General features: G+C 38.7%; 1 protein-coding gene across 1 annotated transcript in view; it reads right to left on the bottom strand.

Moving 5' to 3' along the window:
* The window catches only part of LOC135212486 (cell adhesion molecule Dscam2-like), a gene marked incomplete in the record, with an annotated part of 596,569 nt that overhangs the window by 22,778 nt on the left and 547,609 nt on the right, over window positions 1-26,182 (bottom strand). The window contains 9 exon segments of the mRNA XM_064245964.1: window positions 1,267-1,442; window positions 3,755-3,886; window positions 4,721-4,899; window positions 9,462-9,609; window positions 11,507-11,680; window positions 12,137-12,256; window positions 14,831-15,190; window positions 17,450-17,611; window positions 18,590-18,700. Of these exon segments, the coding sequence (XP_064102034.1) occupies window positions 1,267-1,442; window positions 3,755-3,886; window positions 4,721-4,899; window positions 9,462-9,609; window positions 11,507-11,680; window positions 12,137-12,256; window positions 14,831-15,190; window positions 17,450-17,611; window positions 18,590-18,700 (1,562 nt within the window).

The following is a 26,182-nucleotide window of genomic DNA, read 5'->3' as shown; positions in this document are numbered from 1 at the left end:
TACAGCGCAGGAATAGTGGAATGGACGAAGGCAGAACTCCGCAGCATAGATCAGAAAACCAGGAAACATATGACAATACACAAAGCACTACACCCAAGAGCAAATACGGACAGACTATACATAACACGAAAGGAAGGAGGGAGAGGACTACTAAGTATAGAGGACTGCGTCAACATCGAAAACAGAGCACTGGGGCAATATCTGAAAACCAGTGAAGACGAGTGGCTAAAAGAGTGCATGGGAAGAAGGACTAATAAAAGCAGACGAAGACCCAGAAATATACAGAGACAGGAGAAAGACAGAAAGAACAGAGGACTGGCACAACAAACCAATGCATGGACAATACATGAGACAGACTAAAGAACTAGCCAGCGATGACAATTGGCAATGGCTACAGAGGGGAGAGCTAAGAAGGAAACTGAAGGAATGATAACAGCGGCACAAGATCAGGCCCTAAGAACCAGATATGTTCAAAGTACGATAGACGGAAATAACATCTCTCCCATATGTAGGAAGTGCAATACGAAAAGTGAAACCATAAACCACATAGCAAGTGAATGCCCGGCACTTGCACAGAACCAGTACACAAAGAGGCATGATTCAGTAGCAAAAGCCCTCCACTGGAGCCTGTGCAAGAAACATCAGCTACCTTGCAGTAATAAGTGGTACGAGCACCAACCTGAAGGAGTGATAGAAAACGATCAGGCAAAGATCCTCTGGGACTATGGTATCAGAACGGATAGGGTGATACGTGCAAACAGACCAGACGTGACGTTGATTGACAAGGTCAAGAAGAAAGTATCACTCATTGATGTCGCAATACCATGGGACACCAGAGTTGAAGAGAAAGAGAGGGAAAAATTGGATAAGTATCAAGATCTGAAAATAGAAATAAGAAGGATATGGGATATGCCAGTGGAAATCGTACCCATAATCATAGGAGCACTAGGCACGATCCCAAAATCCCTGAAAAGGAATCTAGAAAAACTAGAGGCTGAAGTAGCTCCAGGACTCATGCAGAGAGTGTGATCCTAGAAACGGCACACATAGTAAGAAGAGTGATGGACTCCTAAGGAGGCAGGATGCAACCCGGACCCCACACTATAAATACCACCCAGTCGAATTGGAGGACTGTGATAGAGCAAAAAAAAAAAAAAAAAAAAAAAAAAAAAAAAAAATATAATAATAATCTTGAAAGATTGAATTTCAAGCCAATGACCCCCGTAAAGTAGGACATAAATCAGGTCGCTTGACCCCTCCACTGACCTCAGAAGGCTTAGAGGAGCCCATGGCATTGTGGGCGTAGAGAGTGAAGAGGTACTGGGTGGCCGGTAGGAGGGACTCGACCCTGGCTTCCGTTTCCTGCCCTCCTACAGACACCTCTTCTTCGGGGGCGTCTTCCTGCTGCTGGAGTTTCTGCAGTTGCTGCTGCTGCTGCCAATCTTTGAAGAAGAAGAAAAATGGAAGATGCAAATACATACATAGAGAGAGAGAGCAGAGATGGAGAGAGAGAGAGAGAGAGAGAGAGAGTAATTAATTTTTATATATATAATAATATTATATATATATATATAATATTAAAAGAGAGAGGACGAGAGAGGCGAGGAGAGAGACGAGGAGAAGAGAGCTCCCAATCTTCCCTTTCCAGTATATATATATATATATATATATATATATATATATATATATATAGAGAGATGAGATAGAGAGAGAGAGAGAGAGAGAGCTTCTTTTTTCAATATATATATATATATATATATATATATATATATATATATATATATATATATAATATATATATATATATAGAGAGAGAGAGAGAGAGAGAGAGAGAGAGCAAATAGTACAAAGGGTTCCAATGTGTTTAGAAGGCCATTTATACACACACACACACGCAGAGAGAGAGAGAGAGAGAGAGAGAGAGAGAGAGCACCGAATGGAGTACTAGAATACAGCGTTTAAGACAAATTCCAACCACCTGACCAAGGATTATATGGATGGCGATGAATGACAGTTGTCGCCTACCTTGAGTTGTACATATTTCCAAGAGTTTACCCAAAAGTAATTGCTTTGTGCATTTCAGGGCCGCGTCCGATTGATTTTCGTCGATACAATCCCACCAAAGCATCGGATATGGATTGTATTTTGGAGATAGCTACTTGAAGCCACAGCCTAATTGGCAAAAATATGCAGCGATGACTAATGTTGGTAATTAAGGTACCTAGAACAAATCAAAGAGATTTAAAGGGAAACTTAGCTAAATCTAGCAGGCACGTGGATAGAAGCTAGTATAACGTCATTGACTGTAGGCACCTCCCACTCATTCATACTGTGACGTAGTTTACTATACTCTGTTTTTTTCCATCTGTCCACCCGCCTGTGGTGTTTGCGTATGGTAACACTGCGTCCCGGGCTTTAGATAGTTACGCTATTTATAAGTTCTAGGTAAATAAAAGGATATCTGGGTGTACATTTGCAAGTGAAAAGTGTTTTACTAATTTACTGTATGCGAATTACACCGTTAATATTCGAAATAGGATATTATTGTTATTGTTGAATGTAAGCTGATTGTTTATTCTTGGCCTGAAAAGTTAAAAAGCCTTGATATAAACAAAATATTTGTATATCTCTTTTTCAAACTCGTCATTCGAGTATTACCCTTATAAAGGTCACCTCTGTCTTCTTGTCTAAATCGTTTGGTGCTTGTGTATCGCCTTATTAACCACTTGCCAGTTGATATTTAACATATGACGCATACCATTCTTTCCTTTGTTGCATACTGCAAAATCACTCAACGCCAAAGCAGTCTCGAAGCCTTGAGGACAATTTGCTGGGCTTGCCATAGGTGAAGCTGCAGTCACGTATGACCATCTTTGACCTATGAATGATCGGTTGCCCTTGCCCTGTCATCGGCGGTGTTTACTATTATACAGGGTTACCAGGAATATCCGGCCACAATATGTTACCAAACACCTCTAAATGATCGTATTATCATTTCAGTATGATTGTATTTCACGAATTCCAAATGCTTTGCAGAACTGATCGTCAAAGGGTAAATAGAAATTGCGTTATAATTGCTATGCATTCCTATATAGTTAACGTAAAATTGTACGATGAAAACAGTAATATTGCCATATGTATATTCACCAAATTCCTTTGCTATAACATTGCCATACGTATACATACCAAATTCTTATTCATTACCCGTGGTATCACGAATGGAAATCGCAATATTATTGCCATTGCCAACGACGATTTGCCTAGCCTTTCTTTCAATACTTATTGTAGTACAAGATGGTAAAATATCTGTGTTTCTACGATCATTATCGTACTACTGGGAACCCTGCTATTACGTCTGATGTCATAGTTGACGTCACAACTAGCCTCTCTCGGGGAGCTTACTAAATTTAGCTAAGTCTCCCTTTAAATTTCTTTGGCTCTGACAAGTGCCTTAATGATGAACATTAGCCAATACTAAGTATTTTTGACAATTAGGCCGTGTCTTCAACAGCTATTTCCTAAACAAGGTCCATATCTGGTGCTTTGATCAGATTTTATCAACGAAAACCAATTAGACACGGCCCTGAAATGCACAGCGGTATCATAAATCATTTCTCAGCAGCTCAAAGTAAACTTAGTGCGTCCGCACATTGAAAAGGACGAATTCAGGTGGAAAAAAATGTCAATAATGATTTCACACAATGGAAATAAAGTCACGACGAAGGTTAATAAGAGCAGTCACTAAGGAACCAACCTCCAAGGCGACTGTATCTGAGCGTGTACTTCGTAATTGGGGAGTTGCCATCTTGTGGGGCTTCCCAGGCGAGCTTCACATGCCTCGAACCCTTGTCCAGAACGTGAAGGGAACGTGGTAAGTCTGGAGGCTCTGTAATAATAATAATAATAATAATAATAATAATAATAATAATAATAATGCCCTCTTAGCTTCTCGAATTCTTCACACTTTTGGGATACATCTGTCACTACAAAGCCTCAGATCCAAATGTAGGAACATCAGTCAATTCAGATTTCTCTAGCAGGATTCAAACCAGCATCCAGACATATGAATTTCTTCATGTTCTTGCATTTGCATCTAAGGCTTTGTGGTGACAGGCGTACTTACAAAGTGTGGCGAAGAATTTGAGAGGCTAAGAGGGTTTATTGTGGCTATCACAATATCTGGTAAAATGTGATCAGCAGATTCTATATACATACTATAACATGTCCTATGCACTACATATTGAATATCGCTACAAAACTATTCTATTTCACACAAACACAAACTGCATTCTGTTGTTTCACTTTTATTATGATGCTTATCACCCACGCACAAGACCTGTCAGTTCACAGGCCACCCACACAAAAGAGCTGTCAGTCCAAAGACCAGCTCCATCCACACACGAAAGAGATGCCAGTCATCAGACAACCCAAAAGAGCTGTCACTCCAAAGTCCAGCTCCATCCCCCAAACAAAAGAGCCGTCAGTCCAAAGACCAGCTCCACCCACACACAAAAGAGCTGTCAGTCATCAGACCACCCACACAAAAGAGCAGCTCAAGAGCCACCCAGAAAAAAGGCCACCCACACACAAGAGCTATCAGTCCATGGATCACCCACGTACCACCCACACAAAAGACCATCCACTCAAAAGGGCTGTTAGTCCACAGACCACCCACACAAAAGAGCTCTCTGTCCAAAAGCTAATAGGGACTTCTCCTCACCTTGTACAAGTAGCATGGCAGTTGTAGACACGTGTCCGTGTATGTTTTTGGCCGTGCAGGTGTATTCGCCACCATCATCTCTCGTCACCCCCCTGACCACTAACTCGAGGACCTCCTCCTTGTCTACCATACGCCCCAGGCCGCCCACTCCGCCCACGGTGCTCTCTCGAAGTTCGTGCCTAGGGTGGGGGCGTCAGAATGAGTTTGGAATATTTGTGTATACATTGAATTATGTGGTGCATATACCTATAATCTAAATCATGTGTTGCATATACGTATACATTAAATAATGGGTTGCATATACGTATACATTAAATTATGTGTTGCATATACCTATACATTAAATTTTGTTGCATATACATTGAATTATGTATTGCACCTACTTATACTTTGTGTGTTGCATATACCTATGCATGCAAGATTATGATTATAACCATATACATGACTAAATACACAAAGATGAATACAAATACACATAAAGTATGTATACACATACAGAGTACACCTACACTTACACTACTAATAAGCAAAGAATTCGTTTTATAAAACACAAGTACGATAACTATGATAATCAAGGCTTCAGTAGGACTTCATTATAAACCTTCTTCGTATAGGATATATACATAGGATGCCAGACCATCCTACGAAGGATTTTAAATACAATAACCAACATCCTTTCGGGTCAATAAATAACTCGGGGGGCACTTGTTACTCATTTCAAAAAATGACTTGGTTGCGACGCGGCAAGAAACGGATGCAATTGCTTCGTAATGCATTACAACTGGATAATGAACTTGTCATTCGCAGGCCATTTTTCAATTACGGTGGAATGAAGTGAGTGAGTATCGCTGAGACTTTTCCGTTTATCAAAAATTCATCGAAACGATCATTAATATTTGACAGGCCGCTGCTCTGCGTACAGAGAGGATACGGCGAAAGCAATAAGAGTGGTCGCTCTCCGTTTTCTTTTCTATTAATAATAATAATAATAATAATAATAATAATAATAATAATAATAATAATAATAATAATACGCGCAAATAGACCAGACGTGACGTTGATTGACAAAATCAAGAAGAAAGTATCACTCACTGATGTCGCAATACCATGGGACACCACAGTCAAAGAGAGAGAAAGGGAAAAAATGGCTAAGTATCAAGACCTGAAAATAGAAATAAGAAGGATATGGGATATGCCAGTGGAAATTGTACCCATAATCACAGGAACACTAGGCACGATCCCAGGATCCCTGGAAAGGAATCTGGAAAGACTAGATGCCGAAGTAGCTCCAGGACTCATGCAGAAGAGTGTGATTCTAGAAACGGCGCACACATAGTAAGAAAAGTGATGGACTCCTAAGGAGGCAGGATGCAACCCGGAACCCCACACTATAAATACCACCCAGTTGAATTGGAGGACGGTGATAGAGCAAAAAAAAAAAGAAAAAAAAAAAAAAAAACACAATAATCTGGACCCATTCCTTCTAACTTCTGTAATAACCTCTTACAAATGAATACCAAAATAATATTTGGAAGCTTGATTTTCAAGTCATTAGCCTCCGCGGTGGGCTTGTTCCATATGAATAGTGTTCGTAGTCTGAATAATAATAATAATAATAATAATAATAATAATAATAATAATATTAATAACTGATGGGAATCCGAACACCAACACCACCAGCACAACAAACCCAACAGAAACCAAAACAGCAACCTCCTTGGAAAAGGCGCCTGGAAAAGCAAATCATGGTGATGAGATCTGACTTGAGTAAACTGAAAGAGATGGCAGAAAAAAGGCTAAGAAGCAAGAAACAAGGGAGGAACTCAACGAGAAATACAAAGTACAAGAGAGGGGACTAAACAACACAATAGAAGACGTAAAACAGAGGCTTAAGGCCAAAGCACATAAGATCCAACGGTACATGAACAGGAATAAGGGATACCAACAGAACAAACTATTCGGAACCAACCAGAAAAGACTATACAGCCAACTAAGAGGGGAAGACAACCACCCAGAAATTCCTGAAGCCGAACCAAGTAAGAGACTCTGGGAAAACATATGGAGCAATCCGGTATCACACAACAAACATGCAACATGGCTCCAGGAAGTCAAGGAAGAAGAAACAGGGAGAATAAAACAAAGATTCACAGACATCACGACAGACACAGTCAGACAACCAAACTAAAGGAAAATGCCAAACTGGAAAGACCCAGGTCCCGATGAAGTCCATGGATACTGGCTCAAAAACTTCAAGGCCCTACACCCACGAATAGCAGAACAACTCCAGCATTGTATCTCAAATCACCAAGCACCCAAATGGATGACCACAGGAAGAACATCCTTAGTACAAAAAGACAAGAGTAAGGGAAATATAGCCAGTAACTACAGGCCTATCACCTGCCTACCAATAATGTGGAAGTTACTAACAGGTATCATCAGTGAAAGGCTATCAACTACCTACCAGGAGACAAACACCATCCCCCACCACAGAAAAGGCTGCAGAAGGAAGTGTAGGGGCACAAAAGACCAGCTCCTCATAGACAAAATGGTAATGAAGAACAGTAGGAGAAGGAAAACCAACCTAAGCATGGCATGGATAGACTATAAGAAAGCCTTCGACATGATACCACACACATGGCTAATAGAATGCCTGAAAATATATGGGGCAGAGGAAAATACCATCAGCTTCCTCAAAAATACAATGCGCAATTGGAATACAATACTTACAAGCTCTGGAATAAGACTAGCAGAGGTTAATATCTTCCAGGGCGACTCACTGTCCCCACTACTCTTCGTAGTAGCCATGATTCCCATGACAAAAGTACTACAGAAGATGGATGCCGGGTACCAACTCAAGAAAAGAGGCAACAGAATCAACCATCTGATGTTCATGGACGACATCAAGCTGTATGGTAAGAGCATCAAGGAAATAGATACCCTAATCCAGACTGTAAGGATTGTATCTGGGGACATCAGGATGGAGTTTGGAATAGAAAAATGCGCCTTAGTCAACATACAAAAAGGCAAAGTAACGAGAACTGAAGGGATAAAGCTACCAGATGGGAGCAACATCAAACACATAGATGAGACAGGATACAAATACCTGGGAATAATGGAAGGAGGAGATATAAAACACCAAGAGATGAAGGACACGATCAGGAAAGAATATATGCAGAGACTCAAGGCGATACTCAAGTCAAAACTCAACGCCGGAAATATGATAAAAGCCATAAACACATGGGCAGTGCCAGTAATCAGATACAGCGCAGGAATAGTGGAATGGACGAAGGCAGAACTCCGCAGCATAGATCAGAAAAACCAGGAAACATATGACAATACACAAAGCACTACACCCAAGAGCAAATACGGACAGACTATACATAACACGAAAGGAAGGAGGGAGAGGACTACTCAGTATAGAGGACTGCGTCAACATCGAAAACAGAGCACTGGGGCAATATCTGAAAACCAGTGAAGACGAGTGGCTAAAGAGTGTCATGGGAAGAAGGACTAATAAAAGCAGACGAAGACCCAGAAATATACAGAGACAGGAGAAAGACAGAAAGAACAGAAGACTGGCACAACAAACCAATGCACGGACAATACATGAGACAGACTAAAGAACTAAGCCAGCGATGACAATTGGCAATGGCTACAGAGGGGAGAGCTAAAGAAGGAAACTGAAGGAATGATAACAGCGGCACAAGATCAGGCCCTAAGAACCAGATATGTTCAAAGTACGATAGACGGAAATAACATCTCTCCCATATGTAGGAAGTGCAATACGAAAAGTGAAACCATAAACCACATAGCAAGTGAATGCCCGGCACTTGCGCAGAACCAGTACAAAAAGAGGCATGATTCAGTAGCAAAAGCCCTCCACTGGAGCCTGTGCAAGAAACATCAGCTACCTTGCAGTAATAAGTGGTACGAGCACCAACCTGAAGGAGTGATAGAAAACGATCAGGCAAAGATCCTCTGGGACTATGGTATCAGAACGGATAGGGTGATACGTGCAAACAGACCAGACGTGACGTTGATTGACAAGGTCAAGAAGAAAGTATCACTCATTGATGTCGCAATACCATGGGACACCAGAGCTTGAAGAGAAAGAGAGGGAAAAAATTGGATAAGTATCAAGATCTGAAAATAGAATAAGAAGGATATGGGATATGCCAGTGGAAATCGTACCCATAATCATAGGAGCACTAGGCACGATCCCAAGATCCCTGAAAAGGAATCTAGAAAAAACTAGAGGCTGAAGTAGCTCCAGGACTCATGCAGAAGAGTTGTGATCCTAGAAACGGCACACATAGTAAGAAGAGTGATGGACTCCTAAGGAGGCAGGATGCAACCCGGAACCCCACACTATAAATACCACCCAGTCGAATTGGAGGACTGTGATAGAGCAAAAAAAAAAAATAATAATAATGATAATAATAATAATCGTTGGAAGCCTAAAAATCAAATAAATGGCCCCTGTGGTATACTTGTTCCATACGAATAGGGGTTCACCTTTCGATAATAATAATAATAATAATAATAATAATAAATAATAATAATAATAATAATAATGAAAGAAATTGCTGCATCAGCTGCATTTAACTCAGTAAATAGTCTTCACTATTTAAAAAAAGAAAGAATAGAGAATACTATTCACAAGTTGAATGCAGCAACATCTTTCAATAATAGTTCGAAAGAGGGTCTCCTTCCCTAATAATAATAGCAATAACAGACTCACCTGTAGGAGTCGGAAGGAGAGAGGATCCTCCCATCCTTGTGCCAAGAGAGCTGCATCGGTGGGTCACCTGTGACGGCACACCTGAGGACGGCGTGACCTCCGCTGCCAACGCTCACGTTCCTCTGCTGGCTGGAGAACCTCGGAGGTGCTGGAAATAATAGGGCGATTTTTGTTTAGTCTTGGGAGGCGAATTTATAAGTCAGGTAGCAGTTTCCGTTGGGATTGTGATCGTGTGGAGTAAGAGGATTTTTATGGGGGGGGGGGGGGGGGGGGGGGGGTAGGGGATTGGAAATTCTCTCTTCTCTCTCTCTCTCTCTCTCTCTCTCTCTCTCTCTCTATGCACTGTTTGCATATGAATTCTAGTCATATTATGAATAGTAACGTTTGATTATTATACATATCGATGCCAATAGGTAGTAATGTTACACGCATGGATACTGATGAATCTTACATATATGGATACAGCCCCTCTCTCTCTCTCTCTCTCTCTCTCTCTCTCTCTCTCTATATATATATATATATATGTATATATATATATATATATATATATATATATATATATATATATATATATATATATATATATATATATATATATATGGATATGGGAAGCGTTGCTCATCAAACCAACATACAACAAGGAGCTGAAGGAGACGTCATGTACCAGTAATTGTACCATTTATTAAACAAGCTGACGTTTCGAGGACATAGCCTCATTTTCAAAGCTGAAAAAACGTAATTATAATATATAAAAGACTTAAGAATTAAGAAATTTACAATTTAAAAAATATTTACTTTAACCAAAAAAATTAAAAAAAAAAAACAAAAAAAAAAAATTAAAAAAATTAAAAAAAAAAAAAAAAAAAACTGAAATGCAACAGACAGAATGAAAGAAATAGACCGCTACCTTTCAGGACGGGAACCAAGGACCTAATGACATAAAAAACAGAGACAGGGGCACACTCAAGACAGGTACAGTGTTGTGGAGGTAGTTTGATTGTTTAAAGGAGGAACAAGCTTCTTAATATATAACGATTCGGCTATTGCTAATTGATGAGGTGAGGTGGCTCTGGAGAGAATTTTAAAATGTTTATATTCAATATCTTGTTTACATTTTTTGGCATGATCGCCTATATTAGAAAATTCAGGATTAGTTAATTTATTGCCTGTTCTGTAACTAACTCCCCGATGACAATCAATTCTAACTTTTAGTAGGCGACGAGAAGCCCCCACATATTTCCCCACCTTACATTTGGGGCAAGTATATAAATAAACGACATTGGAAGTCATCAAGGAGCTTAGTCTGTCTTTATGTTTATATATACATCAGACGAAAAGCAAAAGAAGAAGAAGAAGAAGAAGAAGAAGAAGAAGAAGTGAGGAGGAGGAGGAGGAGGAGGAGGAGGATGGAGGAGGGGGTGAGGAGGAGGAGGAAGGAGGAGGAGACAGAAGAAAAATGAGGGAAAGATGAAAACACGATTTAATTTCCTAATCAATTACACGGGGAAATGACCCACCAAAGACGGGAAATGAAGAAGGTAGGCTCCTTAGCCCTGGGCCATGATAATAATGCATCTGCCAATGTCTGCTCTGACGTGGCAATGATGCAACGTCCAGCATCTAGCAGAGAGTTGCATGTTTACTTAATACCTCTTCTTCTTCTTCTCCATTTTTTGAGAAAGAGAGAGAGAGAGAGAGAGAGAGAGAGAGAGAGAGAGAGAGAGAGAGAGAGAGAGCTAAAACACAGACGTCCAGTAGTACATAATATGCTTGCGATGTCAATCCTGTCTTTACAAGTAAGAGAGAGAGAGAGAGAGAGAGAGAGGAGAGAGGAAGAGAGTTAGGGAGGAGAGAGACGAGAGAAGAGCAAGGATGAGAGAGGGAGTGGGGACGAGAGAGGGAAGAGAGATATAAGATCCCAAATACAGACGTTCGGTAGTACAATCCTGTCTTTAAAAGTAAGAAATAGAGAGAGAGAGGAGAGAGAGAGAGAGAGAGAGAGAGAGAGAGAGAGAGAGAGAGTAGTTAACCAACGAACCACTTACCATTCACAGTGACCTGGATGACCTTGCTGAGTCCTGCCCCAATGCCGTTCGTGGCCTCGCAGAGGTATCTCCCTTGGTCGTCTTTTGTGACCTGAGAGAGCATCAGGGATCCGTTGACGAGTTGCTGGACTCGGCTGGAACCAAGCAAGTCCCGGTAGCTTCCAGGAGAGTCGCCTTTTAACAAGAGATGAAGAACACTGGTTTATGGAAAATCCACTTCAAAGAAGAGGGGGTTATATAGCCAATAATTTACCAAAAAATCCACTTCAAATAAGAGACGGTTGATATAGCTAATACATTACTACAAAAGTCTTTTATTTGGTGCATATTTCTTGCCTGATTACGCCTACGAAGATATAACAGAATGGATACAAAGTTTATAGCTTCCAGGAGAATCGTCTTGAACAAAAAAATGCAGACACTGTTTATAAAAAAATCCACTTCGAATAAAAGAGGATTGATATAGCTTTGAAATGCTTTTATTATAAAAAAATCCACTTCAGAGAAAAGGGGACTGATATAGCCTAATAATTCTATGAAAAGATTTTAATAGACGTATATTCCTTGTCAGATTAAACCCACAAAGCTACAACAGACCAGAGACCAGAACAGATACAGAACACCACTTACCAAGAGCTTTCCTCCAGATGACCTTTGGCTGAGGGAACCCTTCCGTTTGGCACTGAATGACCACGTCGCTGTCACGCATGACACTCACGTCCGTTGGCTCCGATACCCATCGAGGTGGCACTGTGGGGGTGTAGCAGGGTATTCTAGGTCAGTGAGGTGAAGTGACTCTATGAGGAACTGCGGGTCAGGTACAGGTTTGAATTCGAGGGCTCTGTGGGCCGTTGTCTTCGGTAGGACGAATTTTTTTAAAGGCTGTACTCTTGTCGTGAACTGGTTCCATATTTTGTGTTGAATTTTATATGAGGGCTGATAAAAAGGCTGTATTCTATATATATATATATATATATATATATATATATATAGATGTATATATAACTGTATATATATATATATATATATATATATATATATATATATATATATATCTATATACGTATATATATATATACACACACACATATATATGTCTATATATGCATATATATACATATATACATATATACATATATATATATATATATATACTATATATATATATATATATATATATATATATATCATATAGACATATAGACATATATATATCATATATATATATATATATATATATATATATATATATATATATACATATATATATATGTATATATAATATATATATATATATATATATATATATATATATATATATATATATATATATATATATATAGTGGAGTCATTATTTGCTACAATTCTTCGAAAGGAAATTAAAAAGACGCCACTCATTCTGTTTACTAGGAACGCAACCAAATCATCCACCTGGAATTTACAACTTGCTACTGGAATCCGAAGATCTGAGTAAACCCCATCAAAATAACACTAAAGATTTAAGAGACAGAGGGACCTTTTCCATTTGACATAGCGCCCAATTACGTTACAAAGACCACTAAGCCTTTCTTCAACATTAAACGAAGCTAATGATAAAGTTAGCTATACTTCTGAAGTTGTTGATTAAGACTTCTAAAAGGATAGAAACAAAATGTCGAACTTTGAAGCCATTTTAAAATTTTCTCTATACAAAATAAGTACTACAAAAGTTGAAGGCCATGATTATGTTAAAGTTTATTAGTAGGACTAAAAAAAATTAACATTCATGAATTATCCTTCGGATTAAGATTATAATTTGAAAAATCGTCTCGGAACTTGATTTCAAATAACCCCTCTCTTACCTTCTAGTGATACAATTATGTCTAAAGCCATGTACCTCATATCAAGCATTTACAGTCGGCGAAGAATTATGGCGTCAAGATTTAAACATAACAATTATACTTGTGTATATATATAAAATATATATATATGAACTATAATAAATTAAATAACATCTTGAAGCTTCATTAAATCAAATGATTCCTTCTAGAACAAAACACAAAAACAAAAACAAAAATAATGCATTTGGTTTCTAGGTCTCGACGTCACAATTCTTGAAGCGACGGATGCTCACAGCGGATTCAAAGAGCCTCGTATACAATATACAAATATATATATATATATATATATATATATATATATATATATATATATATATAGATTGATATATACATACACACAAAATATATATTACAAGCTTTCAAAACTACAAGTGCATTTCCAAGAAGTACTCGTTACTCTGCTTGCTTGAAAAAGCCAATGAAATGCTCCTGCTTACATACACACGAACCCTTTTGTCAGCAAACAACTCTCCTGCGAAGAGAAAGGCAACAGAGATTTTACAGTTTTCCAAAATACAGTGATCGTTCGTGATCGAGAGAGGAGGAAGGTGCAACTATGAAGCAGCCTACAGGTTCTACGGTTATCAAAGTTACTATTTCTCTCATTGGAGAAACAAATCCACAGTTATGTAGATGTACAAATATTTAAATTTAAAAACATAAATTTAAATATATGTACATTTACATAACTGTAGATTTGTTTCTCCATTTAAAGACTCGTGCTACTATGAGGATCTTTTAATTTCTCTCATTGCTATGGGGTCTCATGTCAAATATTAGATCTGAATGAAGTTATTCTGTAAGGTTACCATTACAAAAACTTTGAAATCTTGCAGGTTATTCAGTTACAGTTATTTGATCTCATTGTTATGGAATTTTAATGTAAAAGGGTCGACTTAAACATGCTTCGCTCTTCAAGGCCATAATCACAAAACCCTTCAGAAGTTTTCTGTGCCTGAATAAATTTACGAAGGCAAAACTTGTAGGCTGCTTTTTTTGGGGATTATGCAAACACGTGGTGCAGTTTGGTAGTGAATGGGCTGTTTTTTATTTCTCTCTCTCTTACTCTCTCTCTCTCTTTATGTCAGTGCTGTGCTGTTAAGAAGCCAAATACTACTGTGCAGTGCTGCGAGGTCTCTAGGCCTACGGCACCATGCATTCACGCAGTCCTTCGCCTCCTACAGATAAAAGGGAGGAGGCGTTGGTGCCAAGGAGCTCACATAACGTGGGCGAGCTGGCGGGCGGGGAGTGAAAAGTGGTGGTTACAATTCAGAAATGTTGGTGCAAATCGATGGTGCAAGTGCGGGCGTTGCTGTAGTGCTGGTGCTGTGACGGTGCTTTTTATTTTACTTTTTTAAATTACTGTTTTTTTTTTTTTTTTTTTTTTTTTTTTTTTTTTTTTTGAGGATGGCTAGCAGACCTAGTAGAGGGCTTTTTACGTTACCGCTGACAGTCAAGGGCGCCGTGTAGGTGACGGAGCGAGCTGCGTTGGTCGCCCTGCAGGTATAGTTGCCTGCGTGGCCGGCTGTCAGGTGGGGGATCTTGAGCAAGCTCGTGAAAGCGTCGTATTGCAGGATCTCCAGACCTAGACCGACTAGGTCGGCCATTTGACCGCGAATGGAAGAAGAAGAAGAGGAAGCCGACGATGGGTTCTGGAGGTCCCCAGAGCTTCGCAACGGCTCCCCGTCTTTGAGCCAGCCGATCGTGATCGGCAGGTCCCCCCTTTCAATGCTGCAGGCGACCTGCACGCGTATTCCAGCGGCGGCGCCCTCCCGGAAAGAAAAGGGGCCTATCCTCGGAGGTTCTGCAATAAACACCATGCTCCGATTATTAAGAACACTCGCGAAGCGCTCAAAGGCACCCGAAGGGGTCATTACCGTTCACGAAGAGGGCAGACGTCTGCTGGTCGGAGGCTGCTCTGTTGGTGGCCTTGCAGGTGTAGTTCCCGGCGTGGTGGGGCATCACGTGGTTGATGCCCATGTAGCTGTTGAAGTCCTCCCAGCTCTGCTGCGTGACCTGCTTCTGGTTCTCCAGCTTGACCCCGTCTTTGTACCAGGTGATGGTCAGGGGCAGGTCGCCTTCCGTCACCACGCAAGCCAGGGTCAGGCGGTTCCCCTCCGACAGGTGGTGGTCGGTGTTCATGGGCAGAATTCGGGGGGGAACTGGGGTGCATTGCAAAGTGAGAGGGCAAATTCTAAAACAGGGGTTCAAGGTCACTCAGTTTAGCCTAGAAAAAGTTGGGGGTGATTTCATAGACTTTTTATTTCATTATTATTCTAAATGTTTGGAAGGATACTGTGGTACATTACAAAGTGAGAAGGGAAATTCGAAGGAGGGGTTACGTGCATGAATTTAACCTAGAAAGAGTTGAGGAATATTCATAAACTATTGAATGACTATTCAAGAATGCCTAAGTTTTAAAATTTATTAAAGGATCACAAATCTATTGATCGAATTTATGTCTCAGTGATGATGACATGACCGGAAACGTTAAGAAGATTTTGGAGAACGAATCCTCGGATGGATAAAAAAATGTATATAAATAGGCGAGGAACTCAAAAACCTTTCATTTCGTATTCAAAAGGATGGAAGCTTAAGAAATCCATAAATAAAAAACCAGAAAACTCTTAATTTCTAACAACAACACTCAATAATTTCGTTTAATAGGTTTGTCTAGATCCCAGTTCTCGTGAAATCAGATGAAAATTCAATTCGCTCTAAGTCGCGTAGTTTATCAAAGACTGTAACATTTTATTTCCTACGCCATCCTTTAACAATCTACTTTCTAAATCATCCTACACCGGCAATGGATTTGAATGAATTGAAAGTTCATAAGTTGCAGGTTTATAAGTTTACAGTTTATAAGTAGAGAGTTTGTAAGTTGAAAGTTTATAAGTTGAAAGTTTGTGAGTTGGAAGTTCGTAAATTGAAAGTTCGTAAGAACGAAAGTGTCTGTCACTGATAACAAAATGAACCAGCGAGGGGCGTTAAGTGGAAATAGCACAAACTCACACCTACATTATTTTTGTGTAAATTGTAAAAGTGAAGCAGATTCTTAGGAAAAATAATAAGAAAAGACATTCGACCTGGAAAACGGAGGCGTTCTCTACAACTCTTTCTGCCAATATCAAACGTCATCAGTAGCATGAAACTTATCATCAAAGCCATCAGATCTGTGTCTCCAATTAACAAAATTCATGAATGAAACAATGGAGATATCAAATGAAAAAAAGCATAATTAGATAACAAAAGAAGGGAATTGACAAGTAGAATTATGTAATCTCTTCTTAATGGCAACTTCTGCGGACCTGCTATCTACAATCTTATAAAATTGTGAAGCCTTTTGAGTAACGATATTTAAAAATGATATTGAATGTGATACCTGGAAAATAAATGAATGACTACACAATAGAAAAAAGAAAGATGAAAGAATTTAAGACCCAAATCAGAGTACTCAAAATATAGGTATATAACTATAACTATAATCATAATGAAGTCACGTTAAATGTGGCATTATATTCTTACAGTATGGAATAGAAATCAACAGAAAATTGATCAATTTACGTAAGTAATAAGTTTACAAGAGGTGATGATCGTTCTGTTATATGTACACACAACTCTCTTTGTTTCCCTTCTAATTCTAAAGGTATATGACATTGTATTCATAAATAAGCAATTTATTAGGGCATATTTCTTAATGAGAATTGTATTTCTTTCACAAATTAAAGAAAAAAATAGAGCACACACATATGCATATAAATAAATACACACACACACACACACACACACACACACACACACACACACATATATATATATATATATATATATATATATATATATCTATAATATATAGATATATATATATATATTACACACACATACATGTGTGCATGCACACAACATCTAACCAACCATCCATCCTCACATGAACAAACTGAGTCAAGAATTCTTTTATACGCACCACACCTTCACAAACTCCTTACTCCCATGTAAAAGATAAATTAGCAACCCCTCCCTTCCCAGCCCGGCCCCCACAAAAAAAATTGAATAAAAAACTTACCAAGGACCTTCACTTGAACTGGCTGGGTGCTTTTTTCCCCGTGCTTGGTCGAAGCAGTGCAAGAGTAGCTTCCAGCATCAGTCACCCTCTGTACGTTGTCGATGACTAAGGAGCCGTTTTGGTGAACGATCTCCCGTCGGCTTGTTGGCAGCTGCTTGCCCTCTGAAAGGTTGGGAGCACCAGAGTCAATTAACCCTGATATCAGATGGCTGGGAGAATAACACTTAAAAAAAATCCAGTTTTTAAAAGACATGGTATGCAGTTTTTCTTGAGGACTAGAGAAAAAAATACACTCGTTGACATCAAGGTTATGAACAAAGATCTACTAGTTCCCACAAAGATTTACTAGTTCCCACAAAGATGAACTGGCTCCCATAAAGATTTACTAGTTCCCACAAAGATTTACTAGTTTCCCTATAGATTTACCAGTTTCCACAAAGATTTAATAGTTTCCAGACTAAAGTATTCACCAAAGAATTACTAGTTCCCTATAGATTTACGTACCCACAAAGAATTTCCCTAGTTCCCAGATGACTGGCTCCCATAAAGATTTTACAGTTCCCACAAAGATTTACTAGTTCCTAAAAGGATTTACCAGTTTCCCACAAAGATTTACTATTTCCCACTCAAAGACTTTACTAGTTTTCCTATAGACATTTACCCAGTTTCCAAACAAGATTTACTTAGTGCCCACAAAGCTTCATACTAGGTTCCCACAAAGAATTACTAGTTCCCACTAAGATCTACTAGTTCCCACAAAATTCTAGTTTCCACAAACATTTGCTAGTTCCCACAAAGATTTACTAGTTTCCGCTAAGATTAACTAGTTTCCACAAAGATTTACTAGTTATATTTCCCACAAAGTTCTACCAGTTCCCACAAAGATTTACTAGTTTCCACAAAGACCCACTAGTTCCTACAAAGATTTACTAGTTTTCACAAAGATTTACTAGTTCCTACTAAAATTTATTAGTTTCAACAAAGATTTACTAGTTTCCACAAAGGTTTACTAGTTATAGTTCTCACAAACATCTACTGGTTCCCACAAAGATTTACCAATTCCCACAACAATAACTTTATTTTCATGAACATAAATCATTCACAAAGTATCTTTATTTTATAACTGAAAATTCAACCCACCTTTATACCAAGTCCGGGTATGGATGGGGTACCCACCGACTGGGCAAGTCAGGACCAACCTTTCGCCAGCGACAGCTGTCACTTCCCCCATCGCCCGGACCACGGGAACACCTGGGAAGGAGGTAAGTTTCAGATTTCTATGTACCCTCATATATATATAATATATATGTATATATATTATCTATATATATATATATATATATATATATATATATATATATATGTATATATAATATATATACAGGTGAGCTACCAAATACTAGCAAAAAATATAGAGATTTGGGGGGCTGTTGAGCCAACTTTCCTCCATGGAAGTGACGTGTGGATCTAATGGAAGATTTCTATTTATGAAGGTGCAGCGCAAGAAAGGACAATAATGTAAATATTGCGAGTAAAAAATATGGGTGAATCAAAATATATATGAATATAAATAAAATTTTTTGGCTGAAGTAGAACAAAAGAAATAGCACCTGCTAAGCCACCTCCTCTTTCATCATTTGTTATGTCAACATACAAGAGATAAACAATTGGTTGTTTTGTCTTCCAATTCCGTCTGGGAGTTTTTATTTTTATTTATTTTTTGTCAGCTTCTTTCTCTTTTTTATGTTATCTGAACATCTTCTCTTAATTTAGGGTGACCTCCACGGCATATCCCATAGTTCTATGCTCCCTGCAGCCCCCCTCCAAAAAACAACAACAACAAAAAACAAATATAGAACGCAGAGAACAAGTACATATTTCTTAATCACCATATTCCAAGCAATGCCATTATTATTCATGGTACCTCGAGTTCTGCAACAGGGAGCATATTATATTCAAGCTCTCTCTCTCTCTCTCTCTCTCTCTCTCTCTCTCTCTCTCTCTCTCTCTCTCTCTTTTGCAAATTGCAAAAAAGGGACCCCGGATCAAAAGCAAGCAAGCAAGTAAGCAATCAAGAAACTCATCTTGCAAGATGTCACGTAACAAGAACATTAGCAACTCAGTACATCGTTCCTTTTTTGTGATCAAAAGCTACTGCGTCCCATTTTGCCAATGCATATTTGCTTGTGCGTATTTGGGTATGTAAGTCTGTGTATGTGTGTATACGCACCTGGGCATTATCCAGCCTTCTGCGTTCGCCTGCTTGATTAGTTTGGAACGCGAAGATCCTTCAAGCAAGCAAGCTAGCAGATGCAAACTGAGGATGTCTTTTTTTGTGGCTATGTATGCGTGTGTGTGCATGTGCGTGCGCGTGTATATATACGCCTTCGTTCTTATGGTTGACATCTAGGAACACGAAGATCCTTCAAGCAAGCAAGCAAGCAAGCAGACGCAAACTGAGGATGTCTTTTCTTGCGGCTATGTATGTGTAAGTGTGAGTTTGTGTATGTGTGTGCGCACGTATATATACGCCTACGTTCTTGTGCTTGACAGCTAGGTACACGAAGATCCTCCAAGCAAGCAAGCAAGCAAGCAGACACAAACTAACGAAACCTTTTACATGATATTTTTCAGCATCCTCCGATTGAAAGCAATTTAAACATGTTCGGCTTTGCCCACCATATTAATTAATCTCGGAAATGGCTCTTGTTAAATTCGGCAGAACGAAAAGACAAGTCTTGTTGCAGATTAATTGGGCCGCCTCAATTACTCTTATTGCAGATTGCAACAGCAGCAGCAACAGAAGACTCTCTCTCTCTCTCTCTCTCTCTCGCTCTCTCTCTCTCTCTCTCTCTCTCTCTCTCTCTCTCTCTCTCTCTGTGCTTTCGCAAATCAGCGTCACATTCAGTAGCGTTTGAGAGACTCGGATAAGAGATGATAATAAACTGCCTTTGTATGTCGCGAGATCAGAGAGAGAGAGAGAGAGAGAGAGAGAGAGAGAGAGAGAGAGAGAGAGAGATATCTACTTTAATGCAGAGGGTAGGACTTGCTTTCATTGGAGATATTCTGATCAAAAAGGAAGTCTTTACCTCACGTTTGTAAGTGGAGTATAATCAAATGCGTTCCTATTGACAAGATGAATGATTACGTAGGGAGATATATACATAAAAATACAGAATGCTACAGAGTCTCCCGACTGTATCTTTTTGTAATGTCATAGTTTTGCAGTTTGCAAGATAAAAATAAAGACCAACAACATTATGCATTAATTATCACTAGCTATCAGCTGGTATACAGCTTATAGTTAGTATCTCGAACCGTGCGTCTGGATATCGCGCGGTTACAAGGAAAAACTCAGCCCGCGCGGAAACCTCGGCGCTTAACAAATCCGCGCGGTTGTGTTAGTATGTACAACCCAGTGCGCCATCTTTGACTTTACAACCGGACGAAACCGCGCGGAACCGCCGTGTCAGAACATACTAGTCCTAGAAGTGAGATAAACTCGAAAAGTTTAGACAATTATTTTACGTAAAAAGCTTAGAACTTAAAAAACTTAAAACTAAACTCTCTCTCTATCTCTCTCTCACTCGGAGATATTATATAAAATATTAGAGAAAATAATGGATAAATATATACCGAAGAAGAAAAGTAAACATCAGTCATGCATACCAAGAGACAGAAGGATCTTGTTCCAGAAAATCAGAAAGTGGAAAAAAGGTCTTGCAAAAGAAAAAAAAAAAAAAAAAGCATGGAAAGTGATCGAACTAAAAAGTAAGATAGAAAATGCAGAACAAAAGATTATACAATCAAAAGAAAATGAAAAACGGGACTTGGAAGAAAAACCCTAGTAATTATCAAGCAAAACCCAAAACTATTGTACTCGTATGCGAAAAAGATGAATAAAAGAAGAATAGAAATAGGCCCTCTAAGAATTGAAGGGAGATTAACGAATGAAAAAAAGGAAATATACGACATATTGGCAGAAAGATATAAGAGAGATTTCACCCCTAGAATTGACAATGAAGATAATGATACAGAAATAAGGGATGAAAATAGTGAATATTTATCAGACATAGATATTAATGAAGCTGATATTGTGCAGGCTATTAATGAAATTAAAAATGGAGCTGCAGCTGGGCCTGATAGTGTCCCTGCTATTTTGTTAAAGAAAGTAGTTCATTCTATCGCAAAGCCACTTGCAATATTATTAAGACAAAGTGTAGATACAGGTAAGATTTATGATGAGCACAGATTAGCATATATTACCCCTACTTTCAAAAGTCGATCAAGACTAGAGGCAAGTAATTATAGGCCTGTGAGTCTGACATCACATATTATGAAAGTCTATGAAAGGGTAATGAAGAAAAATATTATGAAACATTTAATAAAAAATAATTTGTTTAATAAAGGACAACATGGTTTTGTACCCGGAAAAAGTACACAAACCCAACTGTTAGTCCACCGTGAGAACATATACAAAAATATGAAAAGCGGAAATGAAACAGATGTGGTTTATCTAAACTTTGCAAAAGCTTTTGACAAGGTAGATCATAATATATTAGCGAAGAAAATTAGAAAACATAATATAGTGGATAAAGTAGGAAGATGGTTAAAAGAATTTTTACACAACAGAAAACATAGTTATTGCAAACGATGAGAAATCGGATGAAGCTAAGGTAATATCCGGTATGCCACAAGGTACGGTGTTAGCTGCAATACTGTTTGTTATTATGACTACAGACATAGACAGTAATGTTAAGGACTCGGTAGTGAGTAGTTTCGCCGATGACACAAGAATAAATAGAGAAATTACTTGTGATGAAGATAGGAACGAGCTACAAAGAGACCTTAACAAAGTATATGATTGGGCAGAGGTAAATAGGATGGTATTTAACTCTGATAAATTTGAATCAATAAATTATGGAGACACAGAAGGAAAGCTATATGCATATAGGGGACCTAATAATGAGACAATCACAAATAAGGAAGCAGTTAAAGACCTTGGTGTGATGTTGAATAGGAACATGTTATGCAATGATCAAATAGCAGTTCTATTGGCAAAATGTAAAGCAAAAATGGGAATGTTGTTACGGCACTTCAAAACAAGAAAAGCTGAACACATGATTATGCTTTATAAAACGTATGTTCGTAGTCCACTTGAATATTGCAATATAATATGGTACCCACACTATCAAAAGGATATTGCACAAATAGGGAGTGTACAAAGGTCCTTTACAGCTAGAATAGAAGAAGTTATTAAGGATCTTGACTACTGGGAAAGACTACAATCCTTAAAATTATAGTCTAGAAAGGAGAAGAGAACGCTACATGATAATTCAGGCATGGAAACAGATAGAAGGAGTTGCCAAAAACATCATGGAACTAAAAACATCAGAAAGAGCAAGCAGAGGTAAATTAATAGTGCCCAAAACTATACCAGGAAAAATAAGGAAAGCACACAGGACATTAATCCACTATGCACCAGCATCGACAATGCAGCGTCTATTCAATGCGTTGCCAGCTCCTCTGAGAAATATATCAGGAGTGAGCGTAGATGTGTTGAAGAATAAGCTCGACAAATATCTAAGCTGCATCCCAGACCATCCAAGATTGGAAGATGCAAAATATACCGGAAGATGTACTAGCAACTCTCTGGTAGACATTAGAGGTGACTCACACTGAGGGACCTGGGGCATCCCGAACAAGATGTAAGGTCTGTAAGGTAAGGTCTCTCTCTCTCTCTCTCTCTCTCTCTCTCTTAATTCGTATATATTTATTTTTAAAATAAAGTACAATATAAAGTAAAGAAGATTTACGTAAGCAAGGAATTCAAATTCTCCTCCATCTTAACGCCCGCCTCCTCTCTCTCTCTCTCTCTCTCTCTCTCTCTCTCTCTCTCTCTCTCTCTCTCTCTCAATTCGTATATCTATAAAACACCCAAAATAAAAGCACAATATAAAGTAAAGAAGATTTACGTAAGCAAGGAATTCAAATTCTCCTCCATCTTTAACGCCCTCCTCTCTCTCTCTCTCTCTCTCTCTCTCTCTCTCTCTCTCTCTCTCTCTCTCCCTTCCTTTCGAAGGGTGACATGGCGTCTTAGCCAATCAAACCCCAAATTGAATTTTGCACGACTAATTTCCCGATTGAGCCTCTTCCTTGATTAGGCCGCCTCCTTCAGGAGTCCCAAGTTAGAGGAGGAGGAGGAGGAGGAGGAGATGGAGGAGGAAGGGGAAGAGGGGAGGTAGGAGGAGGAGGTGAAGAAGGAGCGAAGGACTCTTCAAGAAATTACGTACGTGGTGGTGGTAGGGGTAAAGCTTAACGAAAGGATGAATGGAGAGAGAGAGAGAGAGAGAGGAGAGAGAGAGAGAGAGAGAGAGAGAGAGAGAGACTGAAAAATAAGTATAAATTTAAAAAACCTGTTATGAAAAAATTTTGAAATCTTAAAAATATCGATGAGAGAGAGAGAGAAAGAGAGAGAGGGCAAAAACACAGATATCCAGTGATACAAATGAAGGTGGCTGTGACAATTCTGTCTTTTGACAGAGAGAGAGAGAGAGAGAGAGAGAGAGAGAGAGAGAGAGAGAGAGAGAGAATGAATATTGAACAGGAGAAGATAAAAGCGAAAAGCAAAATCGCTGACAGATGACGTTATGGAAATCTTCAGAAATCGTCGAGGAAGCAGATAATGGAATACGTGGGGGAGAAGAAGAGGAAGAAGAAGAAGAAGAAGGAGAAGAAGAGGTCAAAGGAGAGAGGATAAACAGAAGAAAAAGGGCGTGCAGAGAAGAGAGAGAGAGAGAGAGAGAGAGAGAGAGAGAGAGAGAGAATAAAGGTGGAGATAATAAGTAAATAAAGGGGAAGATAGAAAGATAAAAAGGTATGTATTTTCTGACTATTAAGGAGACCATTTACACAGCTTGTTCAATTTGTAGCACTGGATACACGCTCTTTCTCTCTCTCTCTCTCTCTCTCTCTAGCTGTTCAAGCCAGATATTACACGGCAAGCATAATTATTCTTGGATGTCTCTCTCTCTCTCTCTCTCTCCTCAATATGATACGCCATTGTCGGCATTCTTCAAATTAAAAAAAAAATTCTCAAGTTACGCTTCTGGGTTATTCCTGCCACAAAATGTTTTTTTTGGGGGGGCAGGTTGGGGGGGGGGGGGGAGTCGGAAATCGGACCACCTGATTGCTTTGTGTCCCTCGTAATTCTTCAAGCAGATTTAATCTGTTTTTTTTTTTTTTTTTTTTTTTTTTTTGCCTCGGGCTTTACCTAAAGTCCAAAATATACCTCGACTCCAACTTACCTAACTGGAAAAGTTAGTGTCAAGTTAATCTCGACTCGAGAGTTTTATTTTCCAAGGTTTTATATTTTGTGGTTCAGTGTCTCCACCAAATAAATTCCGTGTCGAGGTTGGGAAGGCAGTCGAGAGCCAAGAATGTTGATATAATTGATTCTTCAGTGGATCCTGCCCTTTTCAATAAACTTTGTTAGTTTCCTGGTCTTTTAAATAAACGTTGTTTGATTCCTGGTCTTTTAAATAAACGTTGTTTGATTCCTGGATTTTTAAATCAAATTTGTTTGATTCCTGGCCTTTTAAATAAACTTTGTTTGTGTCCTGGTCTTTTAAATAAACGTTGTTTGATTCCTGGATTTTTAAATAAAATTTGTTTGTTTCCTGGCCTTTTAAATAAACTTTGTTTGATTCCTGGCCTTTTAAATAAACTTTCTTTGAAAACTGGCCGTTTAAATAAGCTTTCTTTGAACCCTGGGCTTTTAAATAAACTTTGTTTGATTCCTGGCCTTTTAAATAAACTCTCTTTGAAAACTGGCCGTTTAAATAAGCTTTCTTTGAACCCTGGGCTTTTAAATAAACTTTGTTTGTGATTCCTGGCCTTTTTAAATAAACTCTTTTTGAAAACTGGCCGTTTAAATAAGCTTTCTTTGAACCCTGGGCTTTTAAATAAACTTTGTTTGATTACTGGCCTTTTAAATAAAATTCTTTTGAATCCTGGCCTTTGAAACAAACATTTTTTGAATCCTGGCCTTTTAAATGAACTTTGTTTGAACCCTGGCCATTTAAATAAACTTTGTTTGATTCCTGGCCTTTTAAATAAACTCTCTCCAAATAAACAAAACTTAAGCCCATCAAAGGCATAAGCCGCAAACAAATGTACACTGAAATAATAATAATGATAATAATCATAATAATAATAATAATATAATAATAATAATAATAATAATATAATAATAATAATAATAATAACAGGTATCATCAGCGAAAGGCTATACAATATACCAAGAGGATACAAAACACCATCCTCCACCAACAGAAAGGCTGCAGAAGGAAGTGTAGGGGCACAAAAGACCAGCTCCTGATAGACAAAATGGTAATGAAGAACAGTAAGAGAAGGAAAACCAACCTAAGCATGGCATGGATAGACTATAAGAAAGCCTTCGACATGATACCACACACATGGCTAATAGAATCCTTGAACATATATGGGGCAGAGGAAAGCACCATCAGCTTCCTCAAAAATACAATGCGCAACTGGAATACAATACTTACAAGCTCTGGAATAAGACTAGCAGAGGTTAATATCAGGAGAGGGATCTTCTAGGGCGACTCACTGTCCCCACTACTCTTCGTAGTAGCCATGATTCCCATGACAAAGTACTACAGAAGATGGATGCCGGGTACTAACTCAAGAAAAAAAAGAGGCAACCAGAAT

Source organism: Macrobrachium nipponense, chromosome 41 (genome assembly GCF_015104395.2).
Source record: "Macrobrachium nipponense isolate FS-2020 chromosome 41, ASM1510439v2, whole genome shotgun sequence".
Classification (NCBI taxonomy): Eukaryota; Metazoa; Arthropoda; class Malacostraca; order Decapoda; family Palaemonidae; genus Macrobrachium; species Macrobrachium nipponense.
The sequence above is the reverse complement of the archived record's forward strand: the minus strand, read 5'-3'. Positions and strand labels throughout refer to the sequence as shown.